Genomic DNA, 16,639 nt, shown 5'->3' with positions numbered 1-16,639 from the left:
TGAGATCTCGCATGAAAGTGGCTTCACGAGGATAACTGGTAGGTGGGGTTGTGGGTTTTGTGACTGTGAATGGTGCACTTTTCGGTGGCAAAAGGGCTATGCGAGCGGCTTGTTTTGGTGTCACTGAAGTTGTTGGTGCGGTGGCGGAAACGGGTGGTGGAAGTGTAGGTACGGGAGCGGAAGTTGGTGGTGGTGATGCGACAGCGGGTGACGGTAGCGGTGTAGAAAAAATGGGTGAAGTTGCCCATCTCCGGGACTCGTTTTTGAGAAGATCGATCATCTCAGCAATCCTTGATATGATTCGATCCAACGACTCGTTCCATTCGTGAGCGTCCATGAGGGGATCAAGACCGCTCTGATACCAATTGATACGAACCAAGTCGTAATCAAATGATCCAAAGAAAATAGTAAGAAACCAGAAGAATATTTAAAGAGAATTCAGACTTAATTCATAATTTTTCATTCATGATCTTCAATATTTAACTTACACTAATTTAAATATGCAAATAAACTACTTCTTGCTAAAGTTTAGGAAATCATGCATGCAAAATGGGAAAGTGGCCCTATTCTAATGCAAATGAAACTACTAGCAACGTGGGAAGAGTGATTGACGAGATCAATGGGTCTTGACCAAAACTTGTGTGGCACGTATCACATAATCACGAAATAAATATTCAAAATTACGTAATCAAAGTAATAATAGATAGTCAATTATTCTTAGGTAAGTTTCTGATACACATCTTACACAATTTTTGTGTGCAATCCCGTCTCTTGATAAATATATGTTTTTTGTTGAACGGTTGATAGATATATGTGATTTTTCAAAACTACACCGTAAAAGAAAAAAAAAAAAAGTCTTGAAAGTTGAACGGTTAATCAAAATAAAAACATGAGTTTTTTGTTTGTTTAATATATTTCTTTGTTTGCATTCAACGCTCCGGTCTTCGTCGTCTTCTTCTTCCTCATCATCATCATCTCCCCTCTTCGACCGACTTTGACTTTTACCATGCTCCTTCCTTCCTTATACATCAATAATAACACTTTCTCAAAATAAAATAAATATGATTCCAATCGATTGTTTACTGCCTTCGTGGTGGGAACTGCAAGTAACCGTCGCCGCTGCATTCTTCGTCATTGCCGCTTACTTCTTTTTCACCCACACCGATCATCGCTCTTCTTCGCTTCATGACGTCACTCCCCCTGATGACTTCAAGGTCTTTTCTCTTCTCTTCTTTCTTGTTTGTTTATAATCATATCCTATCCTATCCGTTTTGTGTTTAGTCGCCTGCCTGAGTTTCTTTCTACTTTTATTATTATTATTATGTCATAATATTACTTTTACATCCTACTGCTTCTATTTGATTTGATTTGATTTGATATGAAAAGAACATGTATGTATGTATGTATTATACGAAAATGTTCACAGCGTTGACCTTATTTATGTGTTGGAGGGGAAGACAAATACACACAAAAATTTCTCTCTAGTATGTATGGTCAACAACATCACTTATATAAATTAAAGCACTAGTGTAGTTACACACACACACACTCTAATTGTCCATTTCATAGAGCAATTGCCACTTACACTTGTGCACCTTTTTGTAGATGGGTCAACCAAAGGGAGATCCTAATGCCAACTCTGCTTATATGATCAAGGTAGGTATACATACTAACTACTAGTTTCTGCTGTAATTGTCAAACCATTTGTGTTTGAGATGGACCAACAATGTAAAGCTCGGAAGGAATATATGATGCCAGAGACTTTAAATTTTAAAAAACAAACTTTTGGCAATGATGGTCCTTGTCAATCATGTTTTTCTCCTTATTATTATACGAATATGGTAAAGGGCGTTGGATCATGATTTGATCCAGTTGGACCACGCCTTTTCTTTTTGCAGTATTATGTACATGGAAGTTGTGGTAATGTAGGGTCAAATGTCAATCTGTCACATTCATGCGGAGTGTTGCTTAATAATGTCTCCTGTGCTGATTAGTAACATGATATAATGTTTCTGTAGGTCGAGTTGTTGGCAGCTAAGAATCTTATTGGTGCCAACCTTAATGGCACGTCAGATCCCTATGCAATCATCACTTGTGGTTCCGAAAAGCGGTTTAGGTAGGTAATCTACAAGATTGTTTTTTTTTGTTTTTTGTTTTTTTTTTATGTTTGAAGATATAAATATTACTCTTGAGTTTATTTTGTGACTGATGTTACCATTTCTAATACAAAATAACTTGAAGGATTTTGAGTGAGTTAGTTCTTGTTTTTATTATATTTTTAGCTGGTTATATATGCCTAACAGTTGTGGAAATAGCTAATTATATTTATTTTGCAGTTCAATGGTTCCTGGTTCAAGAAATCCAATGTGGGGAGAAGAATTCAATTTTTCTGTTGATGAACTTCCTGTAGAGGTATATTTTAGATATATGTATACATATATATATATATATATATATATATATATATATATGTGTGTGTGTGTGTAAGTAAGTTTTGTATTTAAAGTGACTTATTATTCTCCATGGTTTGACAGATTAATGTGACAATTTATGACTGGGATATAATTTGGAAAAGCGCAGTTCTTGGTTCAGTGACCATTCCCATTGAAAGTGAAGGCCAAACTGGTGCAGTATGGTATACTTTGAGTAGCCCATCAGGGCAGGTTGACTAATTTAGTTTATCTTGGTGGACATATTATTTATTTATTTGATTGGCCATTTAAAACTGATGTCTTAAGTTGTTCATCAGGTTTGTCTCCATATCAGAACACAGAAACTTCCTGTTAGCTCTTCCAGGTAGCATTTTTTTAACTTCAACTAGTGGCATGAATGTATTTAATACATCCACACATAAGTTCTGATTGCTGTCTTGGGGGGTATGATAGTCTCGTTTGCTGTTTGTGTGTGTGTGTGTGTTTGGATCCTTTCTTTGTTGGGAAACATAGTCGTCACTTTCTGATTGCACGATGTCTATTTGCATAGAGTTTACATAACCTGGTGCCGTTTTACTCTGAATCGTGTGACATTGGGTGAACATGAAAACTACTTATCAGGAGTTTGAATGGCTATGCTGGTGCGAACCCTCGAAGACGGATGTCGGGTGACAATCAAGGACCGACCGTGGTACATCAGAAACCTGGGCCTTTGCAGACCATATTTGGTCTACTTCCAGATGAGGCAAATCTCTTCAACTATTGACGCTTTCCATTTAAAATGCACACACGTATAGATGTATATATTTAATGCTGTCATGCTGATGTATTGCAATATATTTCAGGTTGTTGAAAACAGCTTTTCGTGTGCACTGGAGAGATCATTTCTGTATCATGGTCGTATGTATCTTTCCGCATGGCATATATGTTTCCATTCTAATGTTTTCTCGAAACAGATCAAGGTTAGCTTATGATTCTCTTCACATGAGGCTTGTATTCCCATGTAATTTTTTTTTGCTTTGGGTAATGATTTCTGTATGTACCAACTAATTGTCACATGTCATTTTTCAATAACAGGTTATTATTCCATTGGGAGATATAGATGAGGTTTGTATCCTCTACGGGCTTTGATTCAATAAGTATTATATAATCTTATTACTAGTCTGCAGATACGGAGGAGCCAACATGCGGTCATAAATCCCGCAATAACAATAGTTCTTCGCATGGGTGCTGGTGGACATGGTGTTCCTCCTTTGGGAAGTCCAGACGGTCAGTTTTAATCTGTATAATGCTTTCTGTCATATCTCCGTTTCCTTGCATGCGATTTGTTTATATTTTACACAAGTCAATATATGTAGCTTCTTCTAATAAATCTTATGCTTGTAATCAAAATAATTATGAGCTTAGTTAACTTATGGTCCTTGAGTTGTATGTGTTTTGTCTTTTATTAAATAAATGGGTTGGTTTTTACAGGTAGAGTTAGATATATGTTTGCATCATTTTGGAACAGAAATCATGCGATACGAACTTTGGAACGTGCAGCAAAGAACTACCATACAATGCTAGAAGTTGAGAAGAAGGTATATATTCATTAATTTAATAAACAAATTAGCAAAGCTAAATAAAATAATTCAGAGCAGTTAAATACAATATGATTTGGTTGATTTGCACCTGCAGGAGAAACAGCAGTCAGAGTTGCGTGCAAGCAGCAGTTCACTAAGTAAAAAGCATGTTAAGATTCCAGAAGAAAGCGTGCCAAAAAAGTACCAGCCTTTCATTCAAGAGGACGTTCTCACTGGCATATATAACGTGAGAAAAAGCTCCCATTTCAACTTTGATATCCATAATCGATTGATATTCATTCCTATTGAATCTCAGGATATCTTTCCAACGACTGCCGAACAATTCTATGATTTGTTATTGAAAGATGGTTCCAACTTCATAACTGAGTATCGTTCATCCCGCAAGGACACTAATCTTAATGTAAGCCGGCACAATCTATGCACTGATAGTTAACTAACTTCTCCCTCGCCCATGAGTTAAGTGTTGTCCTTTTATACAGATGGGCCAGTGGCATTCTGCTGATGAATATGACGGTCAAGTGAGAGAAATTACTTTTAGATCCCTGTGTAATAGTCCTATGTGCCCGCCAGACACTGCCATGACAGAGTGGCAGCATCTTCTACTGTCTGACGACAAAAAGAATCTTGTGAGTAGCAGCTAGCTTGATTCAGATTTTATTTTATTGTGTTTTCGATTGCTAATGTTGTTTTGACACATGATTTGTAGGTGTTTGAAACTGTACAACAGGCACATGATGTTCCATTTGGATCTTATTTTGAGGTACAGTTTGCATTTAGGAACGAGTGAATATAATTAAAAAAAAAAGTATCTTTGAAACTGGTGTTGCATAAATCAGGTGCATTGTAGATGGTCTATCGAGACTAGCGGTGAATCATCATGCAGTATTGATATTAAAGTGGGTAAGTTATTATTATTATTATTATTATTATTATTTTTGACCGGCAAACTCACACGTCCTCTAATCTTCCTACACCTTTTGTCGACCTTGGTACCGGTAGGTTACAAGCCCTTTGGTTACTAAAGATAGTTGTTTTATGTATGTATGTATGTATGTGTGGATCATTAGGTGTACATTTCAAGAAATGGTGTGTGATGCAATCTAAAATAAAGTCTGGTGCTATCAATGAGGTACGATCTCCTATCTCCTCTCCTTCTATGAATTGTTAAGTGTAAATGGTGTTGTTAATTGTTATTATGCATGCAGTATAAGAAAGAGGTCGAGCTAATGCTACAAGTCGCTCGTGCATGTATAAACTCAACTACTCCACACAACACAAATACAGATACATAACCATCTATAGAGGAAGGCACTCTCTTTACTTGAGAGAGACAATTGTTAATATGCTTGCTTTTGTAATATAAATTCATTTCCTTGTGTAAGTAAGCAGCAAGATGTGTGTGCTGATTTATAAAATAAAACTATATATTACCCCGTGATATCATTTATAAAATATACCAACTGATGGAACTTTGTTAATTGTCAATCCTTTGTCAATATGTTATCGTCTTCTGCATATATGCAAAGTGGAGAGAAAGATGATAGAAAAAGACCATCCTAACCTACATTCATCGCTAGCTGGTTTAAGACGAAAATCAGAACACGAAACCAGAAGATGCAGTGGACAAGGACCGGTATTCCATTCTTATTGGAAGAAAAAACATGGGATGTACACAGTTACAGGAAGTTAATCGACAGAAAAATTGAACCGTGTAATAAAGATCAGGTATTTCCACAACTATTAGGCACAGCCATACAAAACGTCGAACCACAACAACTATCGCTCAAACTCATCAACTTATTTGTTACAAGATATGGTAGTATAACAAAAGTTACTTTTCTTCAAACAAAACAATCTGTAGATTAGTAGCAACAGAACAGGACTCGTTGTAAGTTCATGGGCTGCGGTATCTTTGATCTTCATATTGCAGGCCAACAGCATCTGAAAATGCGTTTCATCTTCACCAGATGAAACTTAAAAAAAGCGTCATCAATTTGCTAAAAGCATAGGCGAAATCTAAAAGATGGTGAAACCTCAAACTTCCATGCTCACCCATCAACCAACACTCAAATTGTCCATGCTTCCAACTATTAAAAAAACCATCCATCCTTGGCAACCCATGGGCAGGCCGGGTGGGTTTGGTAACGGATCAAAACAAGTTGGATCAGACTAAACAACAAACAATTTTCACCCCTTTAGAGCCAAAGTACAACCCGAATCAATCTGTTAACCCATAAGGGCCATCTGTAAACTGGTCACGTATGGGTCAAGAAGGATAGTTATACAGATGCCCATCTATATCAGGAACATATCCTCGCTCCATCATTTTCTCTCTAACAATATCATACGTCATATGATTCGGTACCAAACCCTTCTCCAGCATCTTATTAACAAACTCATTAGCTTCATCCAGCTTACCCTTCTCACAAAAAGCCTTAATCAACACATTATACGTCGCAACATTAGGTCGCCTCCCTTCTTTTTCCATTCGCGTCATCACATTTAAGGCAGCCCTTATGTTTCCTTCATCACAATAACCAGATATCAATGTATTATACGTTAACTGAATAGGAACCAAACCTTCACGAGACATCTCGTTTAGAAGCTTAACCGCCTCTCGTGACTCCCCCTTTTTGCAAAGCACACCAATTCGTATATTATACGTTACAATATCAGGTTTCATACCTCTGTTTTTCATGTCATCCACGAGTCTATTAACTGCCTCTATATCTCCCGCTCTACTATATCCAGCTATTAAGCAATTATAGGTTGAAACATTGGGACTAACCGTACCCTCCAACATCGATTTGTATAGTTTACCAGCCTCTTCCAAAAGTCCACCTTGTAAATAAGCATTAAGCAAAGTATTATACGTATACGCGTTGGGAGCTAACCCTTGCTTAAAAATACCATCAAACACCTCTTTACATTTCTTTACCATCTTCTTCTTCGAAAATCCATTCATCACAACATTATACGTAACAACACTCGGCTTCACACCCGACTCGACCATCTGATCCCACAACGCAAGAGCCTCGTCGTGTTTCCCCAAACAAGAAAGGCCATTGATCAAACAATTATACGTCACCACATTCGGTTTCAGCCCGTTAACCTGCATTTTCTTAAACAAACTCATAGCAGCAGAAACATTTTCCGCCTTGCAGAACCCATCAATGAGAGCATTATACGTTACATTATCCGGAACTATGTTCCTTTTAACCATTTCCTTCATAAAGGCATCCGCTTTATACATCTTGGCCGCTCCACCCTTCTTACAATACCCACCAATAATCGTATTAAACGTAACCACCGAAGGCATAACCCCCCTAACCTGCATATCCTCAAACACATCCTCCGCCTTTTGCAGCCTCCCAGCCTTACATAACCCGTTGATGACCGCATTAAACGTATTCAAGTTAACCTCAATCCTCCTCTTAACCATCTCCCTGTACACAAACTCAACACACCCATGCCTGTCCTCTCTCACCAACAAATTAATCAACTGATTACACGAATTAACCGACAACTTGAGCCCGTAATCACCCGCCCTATCAAACATTTCAAAAGCCAAATCTGTCTTAATCTTTTTCACATAACTTAAGACTAACAAATCAACAATAATCGAATTAGCGCAAACATTATTGCAGGTTCTTTCGAGCATAATAAGAATGGAAGAAGACGAGTAGTTACTAACAGCACCTGGGTTATCTAACAAAGATCTAATTTTGTTGTATTTGTTAGCATTGGCTAAAATGTAAAATAGCTTGCAGTAGTGTTCAAGTGAGTGGGATATTTGATACTCTTGTTGGGACCATTTGAAGTAGGGGAGAAGGACGTCGTAGGGGGCGTTGGAGTCGTAGAGTAGTTGGAGAAAGGTGTTAGGGGTGGTTGTGGTTGAGTTGGTTAGGGTTTTGAGGGCGTGCCAGTGTTGGTTTGTGATGAGAATGGAGGCGTGTGAGAGGTCAAAAGGAAGAGGAGGATGGTTACCGGATTGTGAAGAGTAATTGAGGAGGCGTAAAACTCTAATGCAGCAGCAGCAGGGAAATCGGAAACGTTGAAGAGGAGGAGGAGGAATCATATCTCTCTCTCACAGATGCCCCCCCTGAAACGGTAGAAACATAAATTTTGGTTTCCAACACATCATTTTTACATTTATTTTTAATAATCATATTCTTTTATATAATAAAAATAATTATTTATATTTGAATGTATTATCAAAATAAAAATAATTTATATTTTTTTATATAATAAATTAAATTATTTATAAAAAAACATATACTATGTTAGTATAATAGTGTATATAGATTGAAGTAATTTATAGAAAAATGAAACAAACGTGACGTAAAAGTAAGGTTGTTCAAAAAGCTCGAAGCTCGTTTGGAAAAAGCTCGTTCGATATGGTTCGGCTCGTGAATAGCCCTATGTAAAAGTCACTAAGGCTTATATCGTGTAAATTATCAACGCATTTTAAATTAAATTGAAAGAAGGAAAGGGAAAAGAGATATATTAATATTACCTTTGGCCTATAGCCTAACAAAAATGTGGCACGAATGGACGTGAGTTTTCTCCATGTGTGGAAGGAACTCTCCAATGGGGAAAAGTGCAAAGCCATCTAAACCAAATGCACCACCCATCTTACGGGATGCATTAGCAGCGATGACGTAAACTAGTAAAATTTAGAAGGTTTCTTTTATGGTTATAGCTTTTGGTAAAAAAAATATTGTGGTTGTTGATTAATCAAATTACAGTATGTCTAGGGAAGTTAATAATATTATTAGAGGGATTCTGGTATTATTGTATTGTTTAACTAATATCTTTCTTTCTTTCTTTCTTTCTTTGTGAGCTGTACATCTCCTTGAGGTCTTTAGATATTAGTGAAACTAAGGCAGGCAGGCATCTATCTAGCACAAGAGTCGCATAGATAATAGATAGTAAGGTCGTCTGACTTGATATATTACAGATTCTCTTGTTTCCATTGCCTGCCACATATCGCACAATCAGAAGCCATGTTTACACCTACCAACATATAAAACCCACGTGATCAGTAAGCTCTCAAAATCCAACCAAAACTCATGTGTCATATAGAATAGAACTAGTGGTAGTGGGTGAAGTGAGATTATTCTGTACAAGTACAGAAAGATTTCCATCATCATTTGGACTTCTTCTTCTTCAGCATTGTGTGTGTTTATCAACAAAGAAGGGCTGGGCTTAGTAAGTATTTATGAACACTAATTACAAGATTTCATTGTATAATGATGGAATCTTCTGTCCAAAAATGGTTACATTTAAAACGCGCTTTGGGGTTCCACATGTGTTTAAAAGAGGACTAACGGACATTTAAGGATCCACCTTCATATGTATTGCTAAAATGGTAAATAACAGTATACTTACTGATGCTATATAACCTATGTACATACAGTGGAGAGTTCAAATGAGAAGAATTTTTTTGTAAGAAGAAAAAACAAGAAATTTTAACCAATAAGAATGCTTTATTTTACTTCATTTAATATAAGTATTTAATGTTACTATAAGGGTACATTAGTAAATCTACATAGGTCATGAATTTCTAGTCTTCCTCTTTAATAGCTAAATACATTAAATTTTTTGTAACTTATCTTCAAAATATATATTTTTTCAAAAAAAATAAAATAAAATAATTTAAAGTGTAGGATAAATCACGAGTTGTGTAGGATAAATTACGAGTTGTGTAGGATAAATTTCAATGTGTAGGATGAATTTCGAAATATGTAAGATAACTTTTGATGTGTGTAGGAAAAAAAAGTTAGTGTGGAGGATACTAGTCTTTATGACTAATTAATTAGTAAAAAATGATAATAAATGAGATAAGTGAAAAAAACTATTTAATATTTTACAAAATTACCCTTTGTTCTTTTTCTTCTTAATTAAATTTTCTTCTCAAATGAACCTTCCCCTATACATACAATGGTAAATAAGAGTATACTGATGGTATATAACCTATAGAGTGTATTCCAGTACCCCCCCCCCCCCCAATGGCTGTTCCAGCCTAGGTTTGAAACTAAACATCTAGGGTGGCGGTATGATGTTTTTAATTTACATTTTGCTGTGATCCACCCACAATAGCAAGTTTGGTGGTAAATTTCTCAAAACGCTCACTTGATCGATACCAAGCAATAAAGTACATGAATGAATATGATTACAACAAACCCTCATCTTTTTCGCTATTCAAACTGATACAGTCTTGGCCAACTTAAACTTTACAGAGTCAGACGCAGGAGCCGTGATCAAGTTTCCAGTGTCGGACATGTAAAAGTTGTTGTAATTAATTCTCGTAACTAAATCCGCCAAATGTGGAAATTGACCCACGTTAAGCTTGAAAGACAGAACCTGCAAATCAATTCAAGAAACACTTAATGTCAAGCCAGCAGTACCCAGAAGCAAAAGACGGATGCATGGCTGGACGGATCAATACCCTGAGGAGGAACGCCATGCAGTCATCAAATTGTTTGTCGATGCGATCAACTTCCTTGTGACATCTAGCTTTGATTGCAGCAACTGTTCCGCCACTACTTAACGTCTGCTGCACTGAATACAAGTCCAAAGCAAGTCCAAGTATGCTGTTGATCCGGCTCGCTATCAATGCCCACTATCAAAAAATAAACAAAACCAATAACTCGTTATATCTTAACACGGATAATTGTAACTTGCAAACGAAAGAAACATGTTACTGACGAGTTTGTCCGGAACTACAAAGCATTGACGCTGAATTGAGAGTAAGTAGGCCTCATGTACTTGAATCACTTCATCAAGAGATCCAGCTGCTGCCATACCTTCACATAACTCACTCCATGCGCTGTGGTACACCTACATATATATACAATACACCAACCGTAAAGAACATCACTAAGGAAAGATAATAACATTTTCTTTTGCAAACGTGTAAGGCGGTTATTACTCTGTCCATAACGTATTGATGAAACGCGTCAACAAAATGAAGAAGTTTTTGCTCCACCAACCACCTATGCTTTCGGTTAACTGTCGTCGTGCCTCGTTCCTGGAACATAACTGTCTTTCACTTACAAAATACAAATACAATTGAAAAACATAACATATTCCGTTACTACCCCACCTTCCACATCCATCTTCGAGCTTTATCAAGGACAAATTTGGCACGCTTGACCCTTAATAAGAAATTCATCACCTACCAACCATGAAACGGACAGAAATTAGTTCCAATACGCACACACGTCAAAAAAGTAAAAATATACGAAAAGCTACAGCTACCTGGTTGTACTTGTTTAAAGCTTCAGCATTTGCAATGAGTTCAAGTGGCCAAGACACCTACGAAGATAAATTATGCGTGATGATGTGTATGAAGGTCCGTAGAAAGCTAATTACTATATGCATTAGCAGCATGATATTACCTTGTATGTGAATTTAAGTGAGTCAAGGTCATTAATTCCAGACGTCTGCGCACGCGCTTTACGGGGACTCGAGGCAACAAATGATGATGATGTACTCGTCTGTTGAACATCCATTTTCGTTAACGACACGACCAACGAATCCGGCGAGCTTAGTAGTGTGCCATCAGCAGAGTTTCTGATTGATTCCTGAAGTCAATAGTAATTAAGCATACTTGAATAAGTAAGACGGCTCAATATACAGGTATCAACTATTGAGCAGCATATATGTATGTACCTGTAACACCGTGTTTAGTTCAAAGTCGTCATCCCATGATTCTCCTTTATCAAGCTTTTTAAACACTACCACCAAAAAATGCTGCAGTAGATCACCTGATTCCATTAACATTGTAAACCATTCAGAATTTCTCAAAGCAATAACATAATTTATACAGTACAGCTATTAGATACGAAATACCATACCAGAGCCTAACAAATATACATCACGCAATACTCCTAGCTCATCCATCAACTTCCAGTCACGTAGCAACTTTGACAATATCTGACTTCCAATATTATCTACCTGAACGATTACATCATACAATTATAATGTGTGTCATGTCATGTATCAAAGTGGCTTTCAGTTGAATCGAATATTTACATACCTGCTTCTTGATGTAGAAAGTAAGGCATTCGCGCAGTATAACAACAGGAAGTGGAGTAGATTTTGGTTCAACGGTTTGAATCCAGCTAAGGACTTTCGATACAAGGGTGCTATTCTTTTGAAACGGTAAAAGCTCCGATATAAGAAGGTCCTCCTGTTGCAGATCGCATATGATTACTACAACCATCACATTTCTACATATATGCCTATAAATGAACCGAACGACGGAACACGGACAGAGGCATTTTCATGTTCGTTCATTTAACTTTAACCGAACACAAACATATTTTTTTTGTTCATGTTCGTTTATGTTTGTTTGTTTAAAGCCTAAACGAACAGTTCACGAATGTAAGCGAAAATAAACAAACAAACTTAACAAACTTAACAAACAACACAAATGAATATAAAGGAATAAACATGAATGAACACAAATGAACATTATTGACTAAACATAAACGAACATAAAGTAATTTTTTATATAAATTAGTGATTGATTACAATAAATTCCATTGTTATATAAGTAGTTAAAAAGTTCATTTTATGTTTAATATTCATGTAAATATAACCACTTATGTATTATAATTGAAACAGACATAAACGAACGAACATAAACAAATGTAAATAAACGGACATAAATGAACGAACAAACAGTGTGTTCATGTTCATTCGTTTAATTAGATGAACAAAAAATTGTGTTCATGTTTGTTCGTTTATTAAATAAATGACCATAAACGAATTTCCCGCTGAACTAGTTCACGAACAGTTCATGAAGGTTCAGTTCGTTTACAGGCCTATCTACATATAAACACACTGGTGCAGTTGTGTGTACCTTAAAGGATGGAAGAACGGTCGGAAATGGAAATAATGCTTCCACCACCTTTATACCATGTCGCGAGTGAACTATTTCAGAATCACCAAATGGAAAACCACTAGCATAATTTGTTCCGTTAGATGTGGTCCCGTCAAATATAGCTTTTCTCAATTCTTCATCGTTTAAAGGAGGAAGAATATAGTTGTTAGACAAGTTTAATGTATTCCATTCACCAGTATTTGCTTGCAGAAGCTTTTGGCAGACAGTGATAGTGGGATTTTCAGGACAGAAAGAGGTAACAACGGGCTCAAGCGAAATTTCATTCTCTCCGTTAACATTAACACACTCTCTTTTTGCAGGTAATCCATCAACCAAAAACTTATACCAAATCTTCTCGGAGCACGATGTTCCCACACAAGATTCACTTGCGGAAACAATTTTATCATTTTGCCAAAAGAACTGAGACATGTGATCACCGTGCCCGATAAGAGCTGTTAACGACAAACAAAATATCTCTGACAAGCTTAGCTGAGTCATGCACCGTTTGGTGTCATCATGTCTACTAACTAATGCTGATGATGATGTTATCGGAACATGTTGGATCAACTGCAATGACTTTCCAGCTGATATTATCTCTTTCGCGATGTCCTTAAGGAACAAAGGACAGACCATAAGATCCCTTTCGTTTTGCCCCTTCGTTTTTGATGATACCGGTATCTTTTTTAGTGTCACGTGAGCCATGTTTAGCTTCTTATGCTGTGTGGATCGTAAGAGGTAACTTTTCTCCCAAAATTCAGCCTCGTCTATTGCAATCGCTTTGTTAGCATAAAAGAACATCTGCAAAAAATGATAGCGGTAAAATATGAAATTGCATATTATTCCCTGTGGAAGAGATTAAAAAAAAACAAAATTACCTCCTCAAAGGGATCATCTAATATTCCCTCAAAAATCCAGGAATCAAGAACCTCAATATATGGCAATAAGCAACCGACAAATATATAGAGTAGCATTCGGTACGAGTCTTCCTGAAAACAGCAGCATAGTAACCTAAATCAGATGAAATAAGACAACAGAAACTGAGCAACAATAAAAATGACCGAGAATTCTGACAACCTCGCCACCTTGCACGAGGCAGGCATCATTAAGCTTCTCATAAAGACGGTTAAGAATGTGAACGGCCATTTCAGCTGATGAGACACGAGTGCCACCTTCAATGTAGTCTTTGGGGATGGCACCATGCACTATCTGCAATAAGTATTCTGCTCCGGAACAAAGACTAAATATAAAAACGTCATCAGACTTGTAACGAGCAAAATCAATACTACACCACAAGTGTTCTCAATTATGTTTGCGTACCTCGTTAAAGAACTTGCTAATCCCAAAATGGTTGGAGTAGTCCCAGTCATCTTTACTTCCTCTTTCGAAGCAATATCGCGTAACTTCTGCTTCGACAACAAATAAATAAATCAACTTTACAAAGACAATGTTCAAAAAGTGGTGCATTTGTGCCATTACTAACCGCAAGCCAAGCAGAAACTGACTGCGCAAATGCTCTTAAGGTAGGCGGAGGCGATCTCTCTTGCATCTTACCGACCGTAATCTCCACCAGTTTCAAGCATGTGGCTGAATATACAAACTGGTCTAAAACCATACAAAGACTGGTCTGAGAGAGGTGAGTTACATATAACCCGTCTTTCGGGCGATACCGCTGCCGGATCCGATCCCAGTAAAACAAAGAGCTTGAAAACCCTTGAAGAATCTGCAACACACCTCTAACCTAAAACCCCAAAAGTGAGTAATCAATAATAATAACAATAATAATGGCAGCAGAATGATGAAAGATTGAACATACCAAATCGAATTCGGTTGTACGCGAAGAGGGTAAGGGAGATGCGAAATGTAAAGATGTAGTGAATTGAGCGTTGATCTTGTCGATTAAACTTTTAGGAGCTTCCATTATTACAGCTTATAAGATGCAGAGAATGAAATATATAAACCAATTAGGGTTCATATGGTAGGAGATTGAGGGTTTATGTCTGCTATAGCGATAAGTAGAAAATTAGGGTTCATAATCCGTGAAATCAAAGCAACCACATTGATGATTCACTGAACAATTAAGGATACAAGAACAACACCTCAATCATCAATCTCTGTTACTGTCATCAAGTAGAAAATTTGAGTCGATTGCCGCTATTTCTTTAATTTTGGTTTAGTTTTTTTTTCTTTTTAATGATATTGGGTTTTTTAACCTTTTTTTTTTTGTAATTTTTATAGTTTTTTTTGGGTATGAGGAATTCGACACCATCACTTCTCGCCACGTCATTTGCCTGACCACGACCATTGGTCGAAACTAGGGTGGAATCCATTCTGGTACTACTCACACACCACTAACATCTCTTTCACTCCTATGCAACACATATACATAATCTCAATCACTGATTCAGTAAAAAAACACCCGAAATCACTACCTGTGTATCCCTCATCAAGCAATGATCAATGTAAGATACACTTGGACTTCCATCTAGTTGATAATTGACTTACATAGTTATACTTGGAAGAATTTTGTTCAACTTACCCTAAGGTCAAGTCAGCAGAGCAAGCACAATAAGTTTGTTTTGCACTAACCCACAAATACTTATAGCATTCACATCCCTTCCCTCAAATTATGTGAGTGATGTTTTTATTTTATGAAAAGTGGTTGTAGATGGTTGTAAGTAGATGAGAGAGAAGAGAAAATGTTGCTGTTCATCTGTAAATTTAAGGGGACATTGTTCATCCTTTATAAATTTTTAATATACGTTTAAAGTGATTGTAACTCGAAGAGATAGAAAATGTTATGATAAATGTATTAAAAAGTATTATTTAATTGAAAAAAAGAAAAATATATATAATAGTTTTTAATGTAATATAGGGTAAAAATGAAGGATTGGATGTGAGTGCTCTTAGAACTAAATTTACTAGCTTTATAGTAGGCGTGTATGACTCTAATTACTTAATGAATTTATCAAGCTTATTAACATACAATCACTTATTACAACTTACTGTGTTTATACATTGACCAACATACATACAAATAAAGTATAACAACTGATTTATAGTAAATCTAGTACAACTTTTGAGTGAAAATCAGTTTTTGAATGTGATAGAGTAAAGATGACTACACCACGTTCAGACGGTGATGGATCCTTCCTCTAGTTGCTCTCACAAACAAAAGTCGTTGCTCTTTCTCAATACCATACTTTTTACTTCAATAAATATACGAAAGATGGATTTATATAAACATGTAGAGTTCTTAAATACGTAGGAAAGTTAATTAGCCCAAAAGCAAGGCAACACTAATGCCTTACTATAATGCACTGTCTTTCTTCACTTTTGGGAAAGTTTTATCACCAAATGATTATGTTTTAAAATTTTCAAAAAGTAGAAGATATCCTCCAACAATTTCTTTATTGAACCAACATTTCATAAATCTTGTATGATAAACTCATATTGAATGTTTACAGGAAACCCATACTTGATCTCAGTCGAAATTTAACAAATTCGTTTCTATTAGAGGGAGCATGGCCGTGCACCATTGTCGAACCATGAATATCATCCTCAACCTTGTCACTTTTCGTTAGTCTTGGAATTTTATCATAAGCATGGATTTTATAGGGAGATATAAAAAGGGTAGAAAAAAATTGGTGATTTCCTCTCTTAAACTAAAGTTAAAAAAGAACTCACACAACTTAATATATAAGATAAATGATTATTGTGAAAAGGTGTTTGGA

The 16,639-nt window shown here is 36.4% G+C and overlaps 3 protein-coding genes across 3 annotated transcripts; 1 reads left to right on the top strand and 2 right to left on the bottom strand.

Annotated features, from left to right (window-relative positions):
• The first annotated feature begins 919 nt into the window (after positions 1-919).
• On the top strand, positions 920-5,500 carry LOC110927337 (BAG-associated GRAM protein 1). Its single transcript, XM_022171012.2, has 18 exons — positions 920-1,214; positions 1,606-1,656; positions 2,019-2,116; positions 2,337-2,412; positions 2,535-2,663; positions 2,750-2,796; positions 3,054-3,177; positions 3,278-3,394; positions 3,510-3,539; positions 3,602-3,701; positions 3,906-4,012; positions 4,110-4,241; positions 4,311-4,415; positions 4,495-4,641; positions 4,722-4,775; positions 4,852-4,915; positions 5,083-5,144; positions 5,221-5,500. The coding sequence occupies exons 1-18, from the start codon at positions 1,062-1,064 to the stop codon at positions 5,305-5,307; spliced, it is 1,683 nt and encodes a 560-aa protein (XP_022026704.1). The 5' UTR covers positions 920-1,061; the 3' UTR covers positions 5,308-5,500.
• Positions 5,501-5,630: 130 nt separating this feature from the next.
• LOC110927336 (pentatricopeptide repeat-containing protein At1g09820) lies at positions 5,631-8,112 on the bottom strand. The gene has a single exon (XM_022171010.2). The coding sequence runs from the start codon at positions 8,091-8,093 to the stop codon at positions 6,282-6,284; it is 1,812 nt and encodes a 603-aa protein (XP_022026702.1). The 5' UTR covers positions 8,094-8,112; the 3' UTR covers positions 5,631-6,281.
• Positions 8,113-10,066: 1,954 nt separating this feature from the next.
• Positions 10,067-15,069, bottom strand: LOC110927338 (gamma-tubulin complex component 5). The gene is made up of 16 exons (XM_022171013.2): positions 14,722-15,069; positions 14,389-14,646; positions 14,226-14,311; positions 13,983-14,145; positions 13,784-13,894; positions 12,888-13,706; positions 12,060-12,212; positions 11,878-11,977; positions 11,693-11,787; positions 11,419-11,604; positions 11,279-11,335; positions 11,124-11,195; positions 10,950-11,048; positions 10,727-10,858; positions 10,467-10,640; positions 10,067-10,381 (listed from the first exon to the last, which is right to left on the bottom strand). The coding sequence occupies exons 1-16, from the start codon at positions 14,824-14,826 to the stop codon at positions 10,220-10,222; spliced, it is 2,772 nt and encodes a 923-aa protein (XP_022026705.1). The 5' UTR covers positions 14,827-15,069; the 3' UTR covers positions 10,067-10,219.
• Between the last annotated feature and the right edge of the window lie 1,570 nt (positions 15,070-16,639).

The sequence above is a fragment of the Helianthus annuus genome, chromosome 2 (genome assembly GCF_002127325.2).
Source record: "Helianthus annuus cultivar XRQ/B chromosome 2, HanXRQr2.0-SUNRISE, whole genome shotgun sequence".
NCBI lineage: Eukaryota > Viridiplantae > Streptophyta > Magnoliopsida > Asterales > Asteraceae > Helianthus > Helianthus annuus.
The sequence above is the reverse complement of the archived record's forward strand: the minus strand, read 5'-3'. Positions and strand labels throughout refer to the sequence as shown.